The sequence below is a fragment of the Anser brachyrhynchus genome (assembly GCF_964034855.1).
Source record: "Anser brachyrhynchus genome assembly, chromosome: 28".
NCBI lineage: Eukaryota > Metazoa > Chordata > Aves > Anseriformes > Anatidae > Anser > Anser brachyrhynchus.
The window spans coordinates 3,035,728-3,051,345 of record NC_137721.1 but is presented as its reverse complement, the minus strand read 5'-3'; the positions used below and the strand labels follow the sequence as shown (position 1 = coordinate 3,051,345).

Here is a 15,618-nt window from a genome sequence, read left to right as displayed (position 1 = left end):
CATTGCCCCATGGCCACGGGGTGGGGGCTGCAGCCATTGCGCCCCTGCTCTGCACGGCCGGGTGTTGCAATCAGCCAGAGCTGCTTCCAGGTGAGCCCCAGCCTGGGAACGCCCTGGGAACGTCAGGGAGGGGCGGGAGCCTCTTTAAAACCTGTCTGGGCCCAGGGCATGGGTGCAAGTTGAGCGGCGAGTGGGCGGCACCGGCTCCCACTGTCTCTGCTGCCAAACGCGGTGACAGACGGACAAAGCGGGACCCGCAGACGGGGCCAGGTAAGGCGCCAAGCCCGGGATGGGAAAATCGGTGCCTGCTCCCATGGGGGGAACGTTCAACCGGGATCCGTGCTGGGACGTGCGGCCGCAGGTTGGGTGGAAATCCCCTGAGCCCTTCGGCAGCTCCGCGCGCGCGGGGCTGGGGTGGAGGGGATGGAGAGATCGGCAGGGGGGGCTTGTAGGGGGCTGGCCCCCAGGAAGGGGAATTTCCCCCCTGCTGCACCAGCTGCGATGCCGGAGCCATGGGCTGGGGCTGTGGGAGGAAGGAGAGGGAGAGAAGAAAGCAGAAAAGGGAACCATGGCGGCAGGAGTGGAGAAGTCGACGAGCCCCATCTTGTCCACCTGGCGTCCCCATGCCCCACTCCAGTGACGATATCCCACTATGGGTCCCCCACCATGGAGATGAGGTCCCTGAGCCCCAAACTGGCCCCAGGGGTGCATGGCAGGGCCGGGATGGTGCCGCGAGTCAGCGGGGAAGCAGGAGCCGCAGTGCCCCGAGGACGGGCTGGGTACAGGCAGCTCGGGATGGGGGACCCCAGCGTGTGGTCTGCACCTGGGGGATGCACGGGATGGGCGTGCTGGGGTCTGGTTAATTTGTGGTGGTATTTAATGGCCAGGGACAGGGAGGGGATGGAGATAAATGTCTATGGCGAGTAGGGACGTGATGAGCATTGCAGCTCACACTAGGGCCTGCTGCCAGCACCGAGTCCCCCTTCAAAAGCCCATCCCCAGCCCTGGGAGTGGGTGGCATGGGGCTGTGGCACCACGGGATAGCAAAGGAATGGGTACGGCTCCTGGCCACCCATCTGTGATGAGGAGCACCTCATGTCCCTTGCCACCACCCCGATGTGCCACCATCCTCAGTGTGGGGCTGAACTGGGGAGGGTGGGTGCAGAGAGAGGTGGATTTGGGGTACAGGGGAGCCAGGCTGGAGCTGGGGATGGCACCAAGCCACCCCTTGGGGTGGCTTCCTCCAAGCCCCACGCCAGTCAGCGTTGCACCCAAGGCTGGTGTAAATCAGCATCACAAAAAGGAGCGGCAGCACCATGCCCCAGCTTGCCCTGAGCCCCTGCTCCGTGCCTTGGCTGGGGCAGGAAAGAGCCAAGGCCGGACGAGGCGACGCAGTTCCCGTCCCCGCCTGTGTGCATCCTGCCCGGGATGCGGATGCTGGGCCCCGTGATGGTCACCGTCCCGTTGGGTTCTTCCATAGGAAGGGGCTTCCTGGCTCGGAGCAGCCGGGGGGCCGCGGAACAAGGCTCGGACACCCCATTCGCAGGCAGGGTAGGAGCGTGGGATTTGGGGAAACCCTTGGATGATGGGGCCCTGACCTGCTTGGTGGGACACCCCAGCCGAGAGCCCCGCCGGGGTGTTCCCGGTGCCGTGAAGCAAGAGGAAGGCCGGCCGGTAATTCCTGCCCTAGTGCCACTGCCGTGCGCCTGCTCGCCTGCCGCTCCCAGCCCCATTCCTCCCTAATGAGCCCTGGGAACCGGGCGCCGCGGTCCGGGTGCTGCGGGGCCCCGGCGCCATAATTGCCGCCCCATCCCACGCGCGGGGGTGGCCGCCCTGGGGGGGCAGGCGGGGCAGGTGCTGCCTTTTTGGGGTGATGCAGGGAACCGGGCACCCGGCTTTGCGCCGTCCCATGGGTTCCCCTCTCATTGTGCGCCCTGATGGCACCTTGAGGCTCGCGGGTGGCCTGGTGCCCCCCGTCCTTGACAGCCTCCCCCCAACCCTGGTCCCTGCAGGTGACTGCGGGCAGCGATGGCAGACTGCACAGAGCTGGAATGGGCCATCCAGGTGCTGGTGAACAACTTCGACAAGTACTCGAGCCGCTGCTGCTGCCGGAAGCCGCGGCGCATCAGCAAGAAGGATTTCCGCAAGATGCTGAGCTGTGAGCTCAACCACATGCTGACGGTGAGGCTGGGCTGTGCGGGGACACGTGGGGGCCAGCTCCTGCCGCACATCTGGGGTCCCCCCCACTTTGCACCCCCCTTCCCCAGCACCAGCATCTCTGCTCTCTCCCACAGGACACCGGGAACAGGCGAGCGGCTGACAAGCTCATCTGCGACCTGGACGAGAACAAAGATGGGCGCATAAGCTTCGAGGAGTACTGGACCTTGATAGGCGGCATCGCCAGCCCCATCGCCCACATCATCCGTCAGCAGGAGCAGAGCGTCAAGCACACCAAGTAGTGGGCTGCCCTCCCCGCCCGGACCCCCGGGCTCAGCCCCCGCTTCTCCGCGGCTCCCCGCTTCTCCCCCGCTGCCGAGCCCCTGCTTGTCCCGGAGCATCCCAGCCTCCTGCGGCTTTGCCGGGGCAGGCAGAGCCTGTGTGATGGAGTGAAGGGGTGTGAGGCTGGCACGGGGGGCTCCTCCTCGCCCCATCCCTGCCCTCTTCCCCCCCTCGGAGTGTCCCATCCTTGCTGGGATGCTGGGTGAGAAGCACAGGGAAAGGCTTCCCCGCATCTAGGACATGAATGCTGTCTGTTCTCAGCCCTGCTGGGAGAAACCCCCATCGCAACCGGCAGCCCCTCTTCCCTCGGAGCCCCCTCTCCCCGTCACCGTGTCAGGGTCTCCCTGGGGAACGGGATTGCCCCTGCCTTTCCCCCCGCCCCAGCTGGTGAAGGGTCTGCCCTGCCTGCTCCTTCGGGCTCGGTGCGCCTGGGCAAGGCCGTGCGGTTATTTATTGCAGCAATAAAGTTTGGAGGAGCAGCGGGGTCACGCTGAGGCTGGCCTTGTGGGGATGGGGTGGTGGTGGGGGGACGGAGGGTGGGGTCTGCCCTGCTCCCTGTCACCCAATAACACCCAATTTGGCTCGCCCGGTGCCTGGGGCTGAGCACAACACCGTGAGGTGTCAGCAGACACCGCAACACCCCGGCACCCCCGGCGTGCCCGTCGGGTGCTGCCACCGTGCGTCCCCATGCGGGTCCCCGAGCAGCCTCGGATCGCAGCACCCCCCCCCATCTGTGCACCCCAAGGGCACGGCCACCCCGGGGACCCCCGGTCCCGCGCTGCGTCTGGGTGCAGCGCACCCCCCGCTGGGGACGGGGACGGGGACGGGGACGGGCCCGGTGGTGCTGCGCACACGGGGCCGTCCGTGCTGACATCGCTCTGTGACGCCCACAGCGCTGGCGAGGAGCCGGAGCCCTGTGCCTGCTGGGGATTTTCCACCGGGAGGGGATTTGGCTGCAGGGCTGCGAGTGTGGAGGTGGCCTCTGAGCTCCCCTGGGGGTGTCCCCATGTCCCCCCCCAGTGTCCTACAGCATGTGGGGTGGCAGCGCCTCAGAGCCAGGACCCCCGCTCCCATCCAGCCCCCTGCTCCCCTGGGCATGGCCAGTTCCCACCTCCTTCCTGTCCCCCCCATAATGCAGCTCCCACCCTCCCCTGCTTGCCACATGGGACTGGGGTCCCAGGGGGAGTTTTGGGGTACCCCGTGGGAGCCGTTGCCACCGGGCAGGGCCGGGGCTGAGTCACAGCGCAGGAATCCCGCTGGGGCGAGGGCAGGGCCGTGACTCACAGTGCTGGTTGCGGGGCTGGGCTGGGCGCCGTGCCCGGCTGCCTGCACGGGATCCCAGCGCCACAGCGGGGTGGGGGGCATCCGGCCCCCGACAACCCCGTTCCGGAGGCAGACAGGCTGCGGTGCGTCGTTAGGGATGTCCCCCCAGCTTCGTGGATGCTTCCCTGCGTGGGCAGGGGTGCTTTGCGCACGACAGCTGCACCCCGGGGTGCTCCTCCCGGAAAGCCCCGGGTGCTTTGCGTGGCACCATACGGCAGGCGGGGAGGGGAACGATGAGGACGGGGCTGCCAGGCTCCGCAGCTGGTCCCCATTTAGGGGCCACGCTCCCGTCCCCGTGTCCCCAGCAGCATCGGCTGCGGGCAGCCTGTGCCTGCTGCTCCCCCAGCTTTGGGGTTCCCCAGCCTCAAGGCACCCATGGGTGGCAGGAGGGTCCTGGGGGGTGAAGCTGACCCCCGAGCACACACACCCACACCCACCAGGAACTCCTCAGCTCCGGCTCTGCCAGCCCCGGGCACTGGGTGCGTGCCCCAGGCCACCGCAGGGCGAGGTGCCAGCGCAGGTGGCTGCGGTTCTCGTCCCTCCTTTGGAAATCAGGGCTTGGCCAGATCCGTCCTCCTGCCCCCGGGGACTGTCCCTGGCATGTTTTGGGGTCTATGGGACCCACCCTGTTCCCCTCAGGGACAAGCACTGCCAGGCTGTCACAAAGGTTGGCACAGCCCTAAAGATTTGCAAGACTCCAGAAAAAGACCCCAATGTGTGTTCCCTGCAGTCCTCTCCAGCCACCAAATCTCTGGGAGGAGGAAGACCTCCAGAGCTCAGCAGAAGGCATCCAGGAGAACCCCAGAAGGCAAAAAGCCCCCCAGAAGGACCCCAATGGAGGAGGAGGATGACTGGGGGCATCCTAGGGCTGTCCCCTCCTAAGTCCCCACCCCTGGTGGCAGGGCTGGGAGAAAAGCCCAGGCTGTGGGGACACCACCGGTGACATCTCCTGGCCAGCACCCAGAACAGGGAAAAGCCTCCCCTGTCCCCATGCCAAGAGCCGTATGGGCTGCAGGAGCTCTGCACAGCCCCCCGAGCAGACCACCTCCGCTGTAACCTTGCGCAAGCACTCGGGGCAGGGGGGTGACAAGTGCCAGCTGAGCAGCACCCTCATATCTTTCCCCACTTCCCAGAGAGATGTGAGGCCGGGGCTGGGCTCGCTGCCCCCCAAAATGGGCTCCCCATCTGCCCAGGCCACCCGGCTGCGGTGATGCCCACCTGTGCAGCGCCGTCCCTGACCCCGCCGTCCTCCCCGCACGCTGATGGAGGACCTGGAGGGTGAGGAGGACGACGCGGTGGACTTCAGGTGGTCCTCTGGTTTCTTGGGCTGTCTCAGCGTGCTCTGCAGTGACATCTGGGCTGATGCTTCCTGCCCCGCTGAGCCTCAGCCTGTGGTATGGATAAAACCGCTGCCGCCTCCCCAGTCCCCAGTTCATTTGTGCTGGTTTGTGCTGGGGAGACTGGGGCCACTGTGCAAGTGCCCAGAGAGCTGGTGGCAGCGGTGGCTTAGTGGGGACACGGGCTGGCGCCCCACTTCTTGCGGTGACCTGTGGGGTGCCCATCCCTCCGCTTGCTCCTCGGCCCCCAGCAGCACCCCCTAAGCACCTCTCACTAATGGCATCATGCGGTTCGTTAGGCAAAAATGAGGTGTGGGTGAAACCTCTGGCTGGGAAAGCCCCGAGGCGAGGGGCTGTGCTGGGCAGAGCCCTCCAGATGGGCTATAAACACCCGGCACGTGGTGGCTGCAGCACCCCAGCAGCTACAGCACCCCGGCGACTACAGCACTGACCCCGGTGAGTCACTTTGTGCCCCAAATTTGCCCTCCCGATTAAATTCACCCTGCGGTTGCTGCACCCCAAAACGGCCCCCTGAGAGGTGCCAGCATCCCAGGTGGATTCGGGCAGGGTGGGTGGGGGTCGGGTCCTCATCACGCCCTGACGCTGTCCCCGGGGCTGTCCCCACGCAGGAGGCTGGCGATGGCGTGTCCCCTGGAGCAGGCGCTGGCCGCGATGGTCACCACCTTCCACAAGTACTCGGGGAAGGAGGGCGACAAGTACAAGCTGAGCAAGGCCGAGCTGAAGGAGCTGCTCAACAAGGAGCTGCCCAGCTTCGGAAGCGTAAGTGGTCGTGGGGACACGGCACTGCCCAGCCCTACGGTGCCCGGGCATTGTACCAGCCCCAGGGCTTCCCATGGAGCGTGGAGCAGGCCTAGGTGGTCTCTGAGTTCCCCCAAAGCCCACCCCATGGATGCAGCCCCGTGCTCCAGGGGCCTGGGCTGGAGCAGGCTCAGAGCAAGGGGAAACTTGGCCTTGCTTACACCCACTGAATATTTTCATTGGCAAAGTTGTGCTCCGATTTCAATGTTTTTCTCGCTCTTTTTTTTTTTTTTAATTTTTATTTTCCACTTCCCTTTCTGGCCTGTGGTTTAAATTGGGAGGGGGGTGGAGGCACAGCTTATTAACAAAGCTTCTCAGCGAGGCAGAGGCGGATTTGCTGCACACCTCAGGTCCCAGGGGAGCCACCTGCACCTCTGTGTGCCACCTCCTTCTGACAACAAAGAGAAAACCCTCCTGCAAACAGCTGGGAGGAAACTAGAGTCTTATGCATCCTTCCTTCCCCACCTGTACCCCCTAGACCCGCTCACTCCCCCCCCCCCCCCCCACTTTCTCCCCCTTCACAGAAGCAAATGGACGAAGGGGAGTTCAGGAGGCTTGTCAACGACCTGGACCACAACAAGGACAGCGAGGTGGACTTCAAGGAGTTCGCCTGCTTCCTGGCCTGTGTGGCCATGGGCTTCAACGAGTTCTTCAAGGACGCCAAGCAGCCCCGCAAGAAGTGACCCTGGTGCCGCTGGTGGTGGTTTTTTAATAAAAGCCTTCCCAAAGCCTCAGCAGGGCTGTGCGTTGCGGGTGACTCACGCCTTCCCCCAGCCCGTCCTTCCCTCCGTGGGATTTTCCATGGTGCAGCTCAGCCCCAGGAGGCCTTTTTGGAAAAGTCTGAGCAAAACAGCTCCAAACCGCCTCCAGGCGAGGCGCTGAGATATCCACCCCCCCCCCCCCCCCCCCCCAGTTGTCCCTGCTGTCCCAGGGGAGAGGTTTGGTGCACATTTGGCCCCAAACAGGAGCTTCCTGAGCCGTGCAGGGCTCGTGGTCTGGCACGAGCTGCCCAGGGCAATGCAGTTTTGGGGGGAGAGAAAGCTGGAGTGGAGGAACTGGGCAGGAACACACAAGGTCCGTGCCAGGAACAAAGCCCAGAGCAGGCCCTGGTGCCTGTGCAGGTGGAGATGAACCACGGCTGGGTGGCTGCAGGAGCCCCCTGGGACGAGGATGAGCCCACCCTGGGGTGCTGCATTGCAGGGGGTGGGCCCGAGCCCCTCACTTTGCTGCAGGGTTGTGGACAAGCGGCAGCACCCCGGGCATGCCAGGCTGTGATACCGGGCGGGCAGGATGGGGCTGGCCCCCCCGCAGGCACGGCAAGTCCAGGCTGGTTTGCAGGAAGCATCGCAGCTGCTTCCAGCCATCCCCAGCACCCCAAAACCCTGCAGAAAGCACCCCGGGTCCAAAAATCCATTGCAAAGCATTGCATGGCAGAGCATGGCCCTTTCATAGCCCCTCACTAAGCCCCCAAATCCTTCCTGAGCCCCCAAGTCATTGAACCCCCCTGCCTCATTCCTCACCAAGCCCCCCAAAACCTTACCAAACCCACCAGCAGGTTCAGGCTTTGCTCAACCCCTTCCCAGGGTCTTTATAACAAGCCCCCAGGGGCTTCCACCCCCTCCGAGTAATCTGCACCAGTTTGCACCTGCTCCTTAATGGGGAGATGAGGTTCAGGCTTGGGGGTTTCTTTTCCCAAAATGTTTTTTGAGGAAGCGCCCGACCCCAGGAGGTGCTGTGTGGCGTTGGCCAAGGTTTTGTGTCCCAGGGTCTCATCCGCTGGTTTTCTCACTCCGGTGCCTGCAGTGCCAGGTGCCACCGTCCCCAGCGTGGTGCCGGGGGCCCCAGGGGTGGTGTCAGACCCCCGTGTCGCAGCGGGGGGCCGGCTTGTCCCAGGGCTGGGCTGTGCAACCCACAGGTTCCCGGCTGTCCCCGCGGCTCCTCGGCACGTGCGCGGGACACGCAGGCACTGAAATAGCGCTCTGTTACACAATGGGGCGGCGTGCCGCGCTGGCCTCGCCGCTAGGAAACAGAAATCACTTGCAGATGACTTGAGTTGAAAACAGAAAAAAAAAAAAAAAGAAAAAAAAAAAGGAAAAAAAAAAAGCCAAGCCCAAAGCCTCGGACAAACCCTGCTTGGGCTCGTGCAGCTCCGGACACTCCTGGGGATACTGCCAAACCCTTTGTGCATGGCTTCTCGTCCCCCACCAGCCTGCGACTTTGTCCAGGTTGTCCCCATCCATCCCCAGGGGCACATTTTCCTCTTTCTAACCCAAACCAGCCCCTTGGCGGATCACAGGGAGGAGGGTTCTGGGGGGGGCCGGGGCTGCCCCTGGGGTTTCCTCTCCTCCTCCTGCAGCCAACGTGCGGCCAGGCGCTGCGGCAGCATTGGTGCCTGCTCATCCGCACGGCGAGGGGGGGGCCAGGCGGGGCTATAAATGCGGTGCCTTCCCGCTGCCTCGCTCCCACCCTGCCCCTCCTTGGCTGCTTTGCGTTCGAGCTCTTGGTGAGTTGTTTTTTCCTGCGATGCTCCGGCCTCCCTCGCCCTGCCGTCCCTCCAGATGTTGCCTTCCAGATGCGTCTCCCTCGACCCCCCAACGCTGACCCCCCTGGCTGAGCTCAGGGGCCAATTTCCCCTCCGAAAGCTGCTGCCCACACCCCTGGCGTTGCTTTCTCCCCCTCGGGCATGGCTTTTTGCGGGGTTGCTCAGCGCCGGTCCCAGGCGGCAACGCCCAACCCAGCCGTTAGCGGGCAGGTGAAATTCGGGAGGAAACGGTGATGCACGGGGCGTGCCTGGGGACACCGCGCTCTGTCCTCACCCGCTCTTGCAATCGGTGCCTTCAGGCTTGTTGGTGTCCCCCATGGCGTGTCCCTTGGAGCAGGCGCTGGCCGTGATGGTCACCACCTTCCACAAGTACTCGGGGAAGGAGGACGACAAGTACAAGCTGAGCAAGGCCGAGCTGAAGGAGCTGCTCACCAAGGAGCTGCCCAGCTTCATCAGTGTAAGTGCGGGGCTGCTGCACCAGGGCCGGGGGTGCCACGTCCTGGAGACCCCGGGGATGCGCCCCTTGATGCAAAAACCTCATTTTGACCCCTCTTCCCACCGGGCAGAAACAAACTGACGAGGCCGGCTTCCAGAAGCTGATGAGCAACCTGGACAGCAACAGGGACAACGAGGTGGACTTCCACGAGTATGCCACCTTCCTGGCCTGCGTGGCCATGATGTGCAACGAGTTCTTCCAGGGCTACCCCGACAAGGTGCCACGCAAGAAGTGAGCGCGGGGACCCCCGCAGGGGCTGCAGCGCGCCCCCCTGCACCCTCCAACCCCCCCCGGCACCCTCTTGCCAGGGTCCCGATGCTCTTTCAATAAAGATTGCTTTAAACCAAGCCCTCTGTGTGTTTGGCAAGGGGGGGGGTCTTGCTCTTGGGGCAGCGCGCAGTCGTGCGCAGAAAGCCCCTGTTGCACGTTGCGGGCGTTGGACGATGCCCTGGAGCAAGGAGCGCTTTGGAGGCGGATTTTGGCACGGGATTTTCGGCAGCGTGGGCACCCCGTTCCTGCGAGCCCTCGCACACTGCCTGCGGGCGCGTCCCCGTGAGTCAGCACCCTGCCCTGCCGCCGTTTGCCCCTTTCGTTGCTTCGGGCAGGGCTCAGCGGGAGCTTTCTCAGGGATTAACGCCTCCGACCGCACCGTGATAACGGGGATGGGCGGACAAATTTTGGCCAAAATTGTTCAGCGCTCACTGACCCAGTGGCAAAGAGCGCAGCCCCGCTGTGCGAGGCACTACGCGACCTGGCTGATGCCGAAGGGACCTGGTGGGGATGTTCACAGGGGTGACCCATGGGGGGGTCAGGGTCTGTCCCCCCACCCCACTGCTCTGGGGGGCACTCAGGACCCTCATCCCCTCCCCAAGTGAACCCTTGGGGAGTGGGGTTTCGGTCGTGTTCCCACTTGGGGTGGGGTTATGGCGTGTAGAGGAGTGGCTTCACCCATGCACTCAGCCACCCCCTGGCCCCCCCGGCATGGGAGGACTCAGCCCATGGCTATAAATGCGAGGAGGAGCTGTGCAGCCACAGCCCTCCCTCCCCGCTCCCAGATCCTGTCCTGCTCAAGCCGGTAAGTCTCCATTTCCTCCCTCCCATCCCCTTTTCCCCCCCCCATCAGACATCCACGGCCGCCCCAGGGGTGCGCGCTGGGCTCCAGATGTGCAGCTTGCCCCGTCCAGATGTGGACCCCCCCTGCCTCCCCCCCCCTCCTGGAAGCCAGACCTTGGGTGGGCAACTTTCTGGCAAGGCAGCGGTGCCACGAAGGCTTCTCCCCATCCAGCCCTAACTTCATTCCCTGCTTTCACCCCCCTTGGTCCCCCCCAGCTGCTCCCCATGGGCCCAGCCTGCGTGCGGAGGCGGCCGGGAGCTGCGCCCCGTGAGTCACCGCAGCCACCAGCCTTGGCTTACGCAACGGCCCGGGATAGGGGGGACACGGGGCAGCCCCCTGCCCGCCCTGGGATGGAGGGGACATGAGGCAGCCCCTTGCCTGCCCTCGGATGGGGGGGACACGGGGCAGCCCCCTGCCTGCTCAGGGACAGACCCCAGGGCTGTCCTGAGATGGGGCCGTGGGGGCTTTGCCCCCAGCCTGGCTGGCACAGGAGTGATGGGAGGGCTCTGGGATATCCCTGGGGGGGGGCTGTGCTTGGGGGCTCCCCAAGGTGGGGAGCTGCCCGCTGAGCTCCCCCCGTCCCCACAGCCCAGCCCACAGCCATGGCAGCCCCCCTGGACCAAGCCATTGGGCTCCTCGTGGCCACATTCCACAAGTACTCGGGGAAGGAGGGTGACAAGAACACCCTGAGCAAGGGCGAGCTGAAGGAGCTGATCCAGAAGGAGCTGACCATCGGGCCGGTGAGTGCGACCCCCCCCCTCCGCTTTCTCCTCACAAGTCAAGGGCGTCACCTGCCAGTGCAGCTCGGGGGGACCTAGGTGCAGGGACACCCCCGGGAAAGGGGCAGGGGACGGGCGCAGCGGGAGGTGACACGGGGAATAATGTCACCCGGGGGAGTTGTGGCACAGCCCTGTCCCCGCACCTACTTTTATGGCACCTGGTGTGAATGCTGGTGCTTTGCCATGGGGGGGGGATATAACTGGAGACACACGTGTGGCCGGGTCCTGCGGTGCCCCCCCAGCCCTGCTCTGGGAAAGCAAAGGGCGACGTGCCCCCCCCACAGCGCCCCGGCTGGCAACAGCTCTGTGCTTTTCGGGGCTGCAGAAACTGAAGGACGCGGAAATTGCTGGGCTCATGGACGACCTGGACCGCAACAAGGACCAGGAAGTGAACTTCCAGGAGTACGTCACCTTCCTGGGCGCCCTGGCCATGATCTACAATGACGCCCTGCTGCAGTACAAGTAGAGCTGAGCCAGCCACCGGGGCGACCCCCCCCCCCCCCCCTTCCCAATGCCTCTCTGAGGTCCAATAAAATTTCTTTTTGTAAAGTTTTGCTGCTGCATTTTGTGGTTGTTTTTGAACCTCAAATAAATTAAAACCTCACGGATGGCTCTGGTTTCGATTTTTTTTTTTTTTTTTTTGGGGGGATGTCGGGGGGAGGCAGCGAGGGGCTGCACCCTGTGCTCGCGTCCCTGTCCCATGCCCATTGCGTGCTGGCAATGCCCTGTCTGCTCCTGTTTTGTGAACCCTGCCAGGCAGAGCTCACCCGAGCATCAGGAAAAGGAATGTATAAGCAGCCCTCCGGACTTGGTGCAGCATCACACTCACATCCCAGAGGCAGGGGAAGGGGTCTCCCCACATTCCCCTCGATAACCCCTTGGCCCTTTTGGAGCCTGATTTGCAATTTGCCACTATTTGAAGCTGGCCCGATGCCGCTCACGAGCATCCCAGCCCTCCCGCCTCTCTCACACCCTGTCACTGCCCTGTCCCTGTCCCCACGGGGCTGTGCTGGCTCTGGCCCCACAGCCCCGCAGCAGGCGGCAGCACCCAGCCAGGGCAGGCTCATGGGCTGTGCCAAGGGCACCCCATGGCACACCGGGTGGCGGATGGCAGCACGAGGACCTGCGGTGCGTACATGCCTCTTCTTGCCTGTCCCAGTGCACGTGCGTTCCCTCCCACCTCCCCACGTGGCACACACATGTCCCTTCACACCTCCCTGAGCCACACATCCGTGTCCCTTCACACCTCGCTGAGTGGCACATCCGCGTCCCTTCGCATGTCCCTGCGTGGCACTTCCTTGTCCCTTCGTGTGTCCCCACGTGGCACATCCGCGTCCCTTCACGTCTCCCCACGTCCCTCTGCGCCTCCCCAATGGCGTGTCCATGTCCCATCACGTCCTCGTGAGGTGCTTGCGTGCCCCTGGTCCTGCCCAGGCGGGACACAATTATTGTCAGTTACTGCGAGGATTGCCGCTACGTCACCACGGACACCAGCGGCTGGTCGGACCCCCCTCCCAGCGAGGTCGCACCCATCCTGCCCCACCATACAATCTGGCCCTTTGTTTCACTCTTTTGCAACGCGTGCTTTTTCTGGAACCAGTTCCTCGTGCTCCTGGAGCAGGACGTAGATGGGGAGAGGTTTCACCACCGCTGTCCTTCCCATCTCTCGAAATCCCTAAGGGGCATAATGGGCTCTTTGTGAGCACAGACTTGAGGTGAAAATTTTGGGCATCCTGGGGTGCAGGCTTCCCCCTAGGTAGCCTTTCCTCCAACACACGCAGGGATCAGCTGCCTGCTGAACCAGACACTGGGAACCCCATGGGGTCTCCACGAGCTGTGGCATTTCTGTGACCCTGGAGGACGTGGCGATTGCCAATGCTCCTGGTAATCATCAGGCAGCAATCACCTCTGCTGGGAAATGCCACCTAAGCACAGCTGGCAGGCTTCCGGCATGCCGGCAAGTCCTGATCTGCAATGTCTTCCTTGGCTGCCTGTGCTAGCTGTTAGGAAATGATGTGCCAGGGATGCTGCCTGTGATTTTGGAGAGGTGATCAGGGTGGGATGCATCCCCCAGCACCTACAGGTTGGGTCAAACACCCCATCTCCATCCAAAGCCAAACATTGGGGCAGATGTAGGAAGGAAGAACCACATTCCCATTGGGAAATATCAGCTTTGCCCCATGGAGACCCTCATTTAACGCGCTCAGGAAAAATCCCTCTTTCCTCATCTCCACCAAGAACCCCAAACCTGGGGAAACCCCTGTGCTGTCATGTATCCACTATTCTGGCTCCCCGCAAATGTCTCTTTTGGTGTTTCCTTGTTTTGCACTAATGAGTTTGGTGTGTCCTCTCCCTTGTTAACCCCAGGAGCAGTTGGTTCCTGGAGACAGGCAAGAAATTGCTGCCTGGGCGTGCTGCGTGCCGAGAAGCCTTGCACAATTCCCAAGGTTATCACCCCAGAGAAGATTTGAGGGTGTCACAAATCATAGCTCAGGGAGGGTATAAAAGAGCCCTCTCCGGCACTGTGCAGCCACCGATCCTGCCCGCTCCTCTCCTCTCCATGTCGCTGTCAGAACAAGCCAACCCCAGGGCCACCCCTCGGTGAGTAGTTCTCCAAACAGGGGCTCCTGGAAGCAGACAGAGCCCACCCTGAGCTCCTGGAGGGGATGGGTATCCATCTCCTCTTTTAATGTTTTGCTGTTTTTCCTTCTTTAGCAAGATGAAGACCGACCTGGAGCTCGCGCTGGAGTGCGCCATCAACATCTACCACCAGTACGCCATCAAGAACCCCCGGGATGACTACCTGAGCAAGTCGGAGTTTACGCAGCTGATGAAGGAGACCGCCAAGACCTTCCTCACCAACACCGTGCCGGTGAGAGCCGTGCAGCTTGGGTCTCCTACTGCTGGCGAGAGCTTGCATGGGTGATGGCTTCCTTGGGGCACAGGGTGGCCGAGAGCCTCTCAGAGGGGAGGGAGGGTTGATGGGGTTTTCCTGAAGCTGTGCTGTCCCTGCATGGACCCTCCCCAAACCAAGGTTCTTTGCAGAGATTAAGGGAATTGGAGAGCTCTGTGATGTAGCTGTGGGGTGGCAGGGGACCCAGGGCCCCACTGTGCGTCGGGCTGACTTGTCCCTGTTTGTCCTCCTGCAGCCTAAAACATCCATCGACGCCTACATAAACCAGCTCTTTGCCAGAGCAGACAAAAACCGCGACGGCCGCCTGAAGTTCACTGAGTTCCTCACCACGCTGAACCTCGCAGCCATTGATGCCCATAAAAGGTCCCATGAGCCTCCCAGGGTCCATGGCCCACATCCAGCTGGTGGTCACGACCATGGACATGACCATGGACATGACCATGGACACGGTCCCCAAAACTGAGGCCGTTCCCAGGGTGGCTGTGCCCACAGAATTGTGCTCTTCCAGCAGCATCATCTCTTCCATTTGCCCACAAGCATATAACCAAAGCTGTGTTGTCTGCTTCTGCCTATGGCATTGAAATAAAATTTCTTTCTCCATGCACCAAACGCATCTGTGCTATGTTTCCTGCACTCTCTGGGGGGACGTGACATGCACCCAGCTCAGCCCGCAGCCACGGGGTGTTAAATGCAGGTTGCACTGGGGAAACAGCAGGACAGGGAAGGCAGGGGGGAGTCAGGCCACTTGTCCCTGCTTCTGTCCCTTGGGACAGAGCGGAGCCACACGCCAGATCACATGGGGCTGTTTCACATAGCAGGCTCCCCATCCTGCAGCACTCAGTCCCCAGCAGGGTCACCACCACCTCCCCAAGGCTCACGGGCTCCTTACTTGGGATTGCTTGGCTCAGCAGCTGGGTTTCCTGGGCAGGGGCAGCCAGGGGGGTGCACAAGAGCATCCTCACCCCTGTGCTCCCAGACCCTCCTTGCCCCAGCTCCGGGATGCTCCATGGGTGAAGCATGGCCGGGTGCTCACGGGGTGCTGCTGAGCCCCCCCAGCGCTGACCCCGGGTGGGGGCACTGCTTTTGCAACCTGCAGAGCAACTGATGTTTTCCTTGCAAGCCCAGCACTGGCACAATGAACAGTGCAGAGGGGCTTTGTGGATGCAGTTTTAACTCTACACGATGAAGCCTCACACTTTTGTTAGTGTTGGGTGACAGCTCCTGGGCTCCCGGCAGGTTTAGGAGCCACAGCAGGCTCTTGGGGGCCAAATACACAGCGGAAAAGAGCTGGGGTGTTTGTGGGGAGCCATGCACTGAAGGGGAAATCCCCAGGCTCGTGAGGTTCTGGTATTTCCAGCATCAACTGGAACCAGGAGCCCACCCTGTATGAAACTGAGCTGGGAGAGGAAGCACAGGGCTGTTGCGTGGTTATGTGCACTCAATGACACCAGTCGTCGCTCTCCGACGCTGCAGTTTTGCCATCAGCGAGCAGCCCTTGTCCCCCATCTGGGTGCTCTTCACCTCCCTGCTCCGTGCCAGCATCCCTGGGCATCATTTGGGCATCACTGTGGGTTTTGGGGAAGAGTTGGGAACTCAGAACCACAGCTCTGCCCCCGAGGGGACAATGCAGACACACAGGACAAAACCCAGCCGGGCTAGTGGCTTGCAATGACAGCTAGGGAATGAGGATGCAATTTGGGACTGCTGACGGGCCATAATGAGAGAAGAAAAGAAACAATAAAGTGAGTCAGGGATACCAGAATAAACCTCCTGCAACAGTTCTCGTTACTGCTCC

The 15,618-nt window shown here is 62.7% G+C and overlaps 5 protein-coding genes across 7 annotated transcripts; all 5 read left to right on the top strand.

Moving 5' to 3' along the window:
• Positions 1–114: 114 nt before the first annotated feature.
• On the top strand, positions 115–2,983 carry S100A16 (S100 calcium binding protein A16). 2 transcript variants are annotated; one of them, XM_080569708.1, is made up of 3 exons: positions 115–270; positions 2,013–2,181; positions 2,295–2,983. In XM_080569708.1, exons 2-3 carry the CDS (start codon positions 2,029–2,031, stop codon positions 2,457–2,459), a joined length of 318 nt encoding a protein of 105 aa, XP_080425834.1. In that variant the 5' UTR covers positions 115–270; positions 2,013–2,028; the 3' UTR covers positions 2,460–2,983. The 2 variants fall into 2 exon arrangements, with proteins under 2 accessions (XP_080425834.1, XP_080425835.1); XM_080569709.1 differs by lacking the exon at positions 115–270 and adding an exon at positions 1,412–1,551.
• A 1,947-nt stretch (positions 2,984–4,930) lies between these two features.
• On the top strand, positions 4,931–6,831 carry LOC308183515 (protein S100-A4-like). Of its 2 annotated transcripts, XM_080569712.1 has the most exons (3): positions 4,931–5,615; positions 5,789–5,939; positions 6,503–6,828. In XM_080569712.1, the coding sequence occupies exons 2-3, from the start codon at positions 5,799–5,801 to the stop codon at positions 6,659–6,661; spliced, it is 300 nt and encodes a 99-aa protein (XP_080425838.1). In that variant the 5' UTR covers positions 4,931–5,615; positions 5,789–5,798; the 3' UTR covers positions 6,662–6,828. The 2 variants fall into 2 exon arrangements, with proteins under 2 accessions (XP_080425838.1, XP_080425839.1); XM_080569713.1 differs by lacking the exon at positions 4,931–5,615 and having other exon boundaries at positions 5,790–5,939; positions 6,503–6,831.
• A 1,493-nt stretch (positions 6,832–8,324) lies between these two features.
• Positions 8,325–9,363, top strand: LOC308183506 (protein S100-A4-like). The gene is made up of 3 exons (XM_080569701.1): positions 8,325–8,481; positions 8,820–8,977; positions 9,087–9,363. The coding sequence occupies exons 2-3, from the start codon at positions 8,837–8,839 to the stop codon at positions 9,249–9,251; spliced, it is 306 nt and encodes a 101-aa protein (XP_080425827.1). The 5' UTR covers positions 8,325–8,481; positions 8,820–8,836; the 3' UTR covers positions 9,252–9,363.
• A 590-nt stretch (positions 9,364–9,953) lies between these two features.
• LOC308183504 (protein S100-A6) lies at positions 9,954–11,463 on the top strand. Its single transcript, XM_080569700.1, has 3 exons — positions 9,954–10,091; positions 10,719–10,870; positions 11,235–11,463. The coding sequence occupies exons 1-3, from the start codon at positions 10,025–10,027 to the stop codon at positions 11,373–11,375; spliced, it is 360 nt and encodes a 119-aa protein (XP_080425826.1). The 5' UTR covers positions 9,954–10,024; the 3' UTR covers positions 11,376–11,463.
• A 1,888-nt stretch (positions 11,464–13,351) lies between these two features.
• On the top strand, positions 13,352–14,432 carry LOC308183503 (protein S100-A12-like). Its single transcript, XM_080569699.1, has 3 exons — positions 13,352–13,510; positions 13,625–13,781; positions 14,059–14,432. Exons 1-3 carry the CDS (start codon positions 13,470–13,472, stop codon positions 14,284–14,286), a joined length of 426 nt encoding a protein of 141 aa, XP_080425825.1. The 5' UTR covers positions 13,352–13,469; the 3' UTR covers positions 14,287–14,432.
• Positions 14,433–15,618: the final 1,186 nt, after the last annotated feature.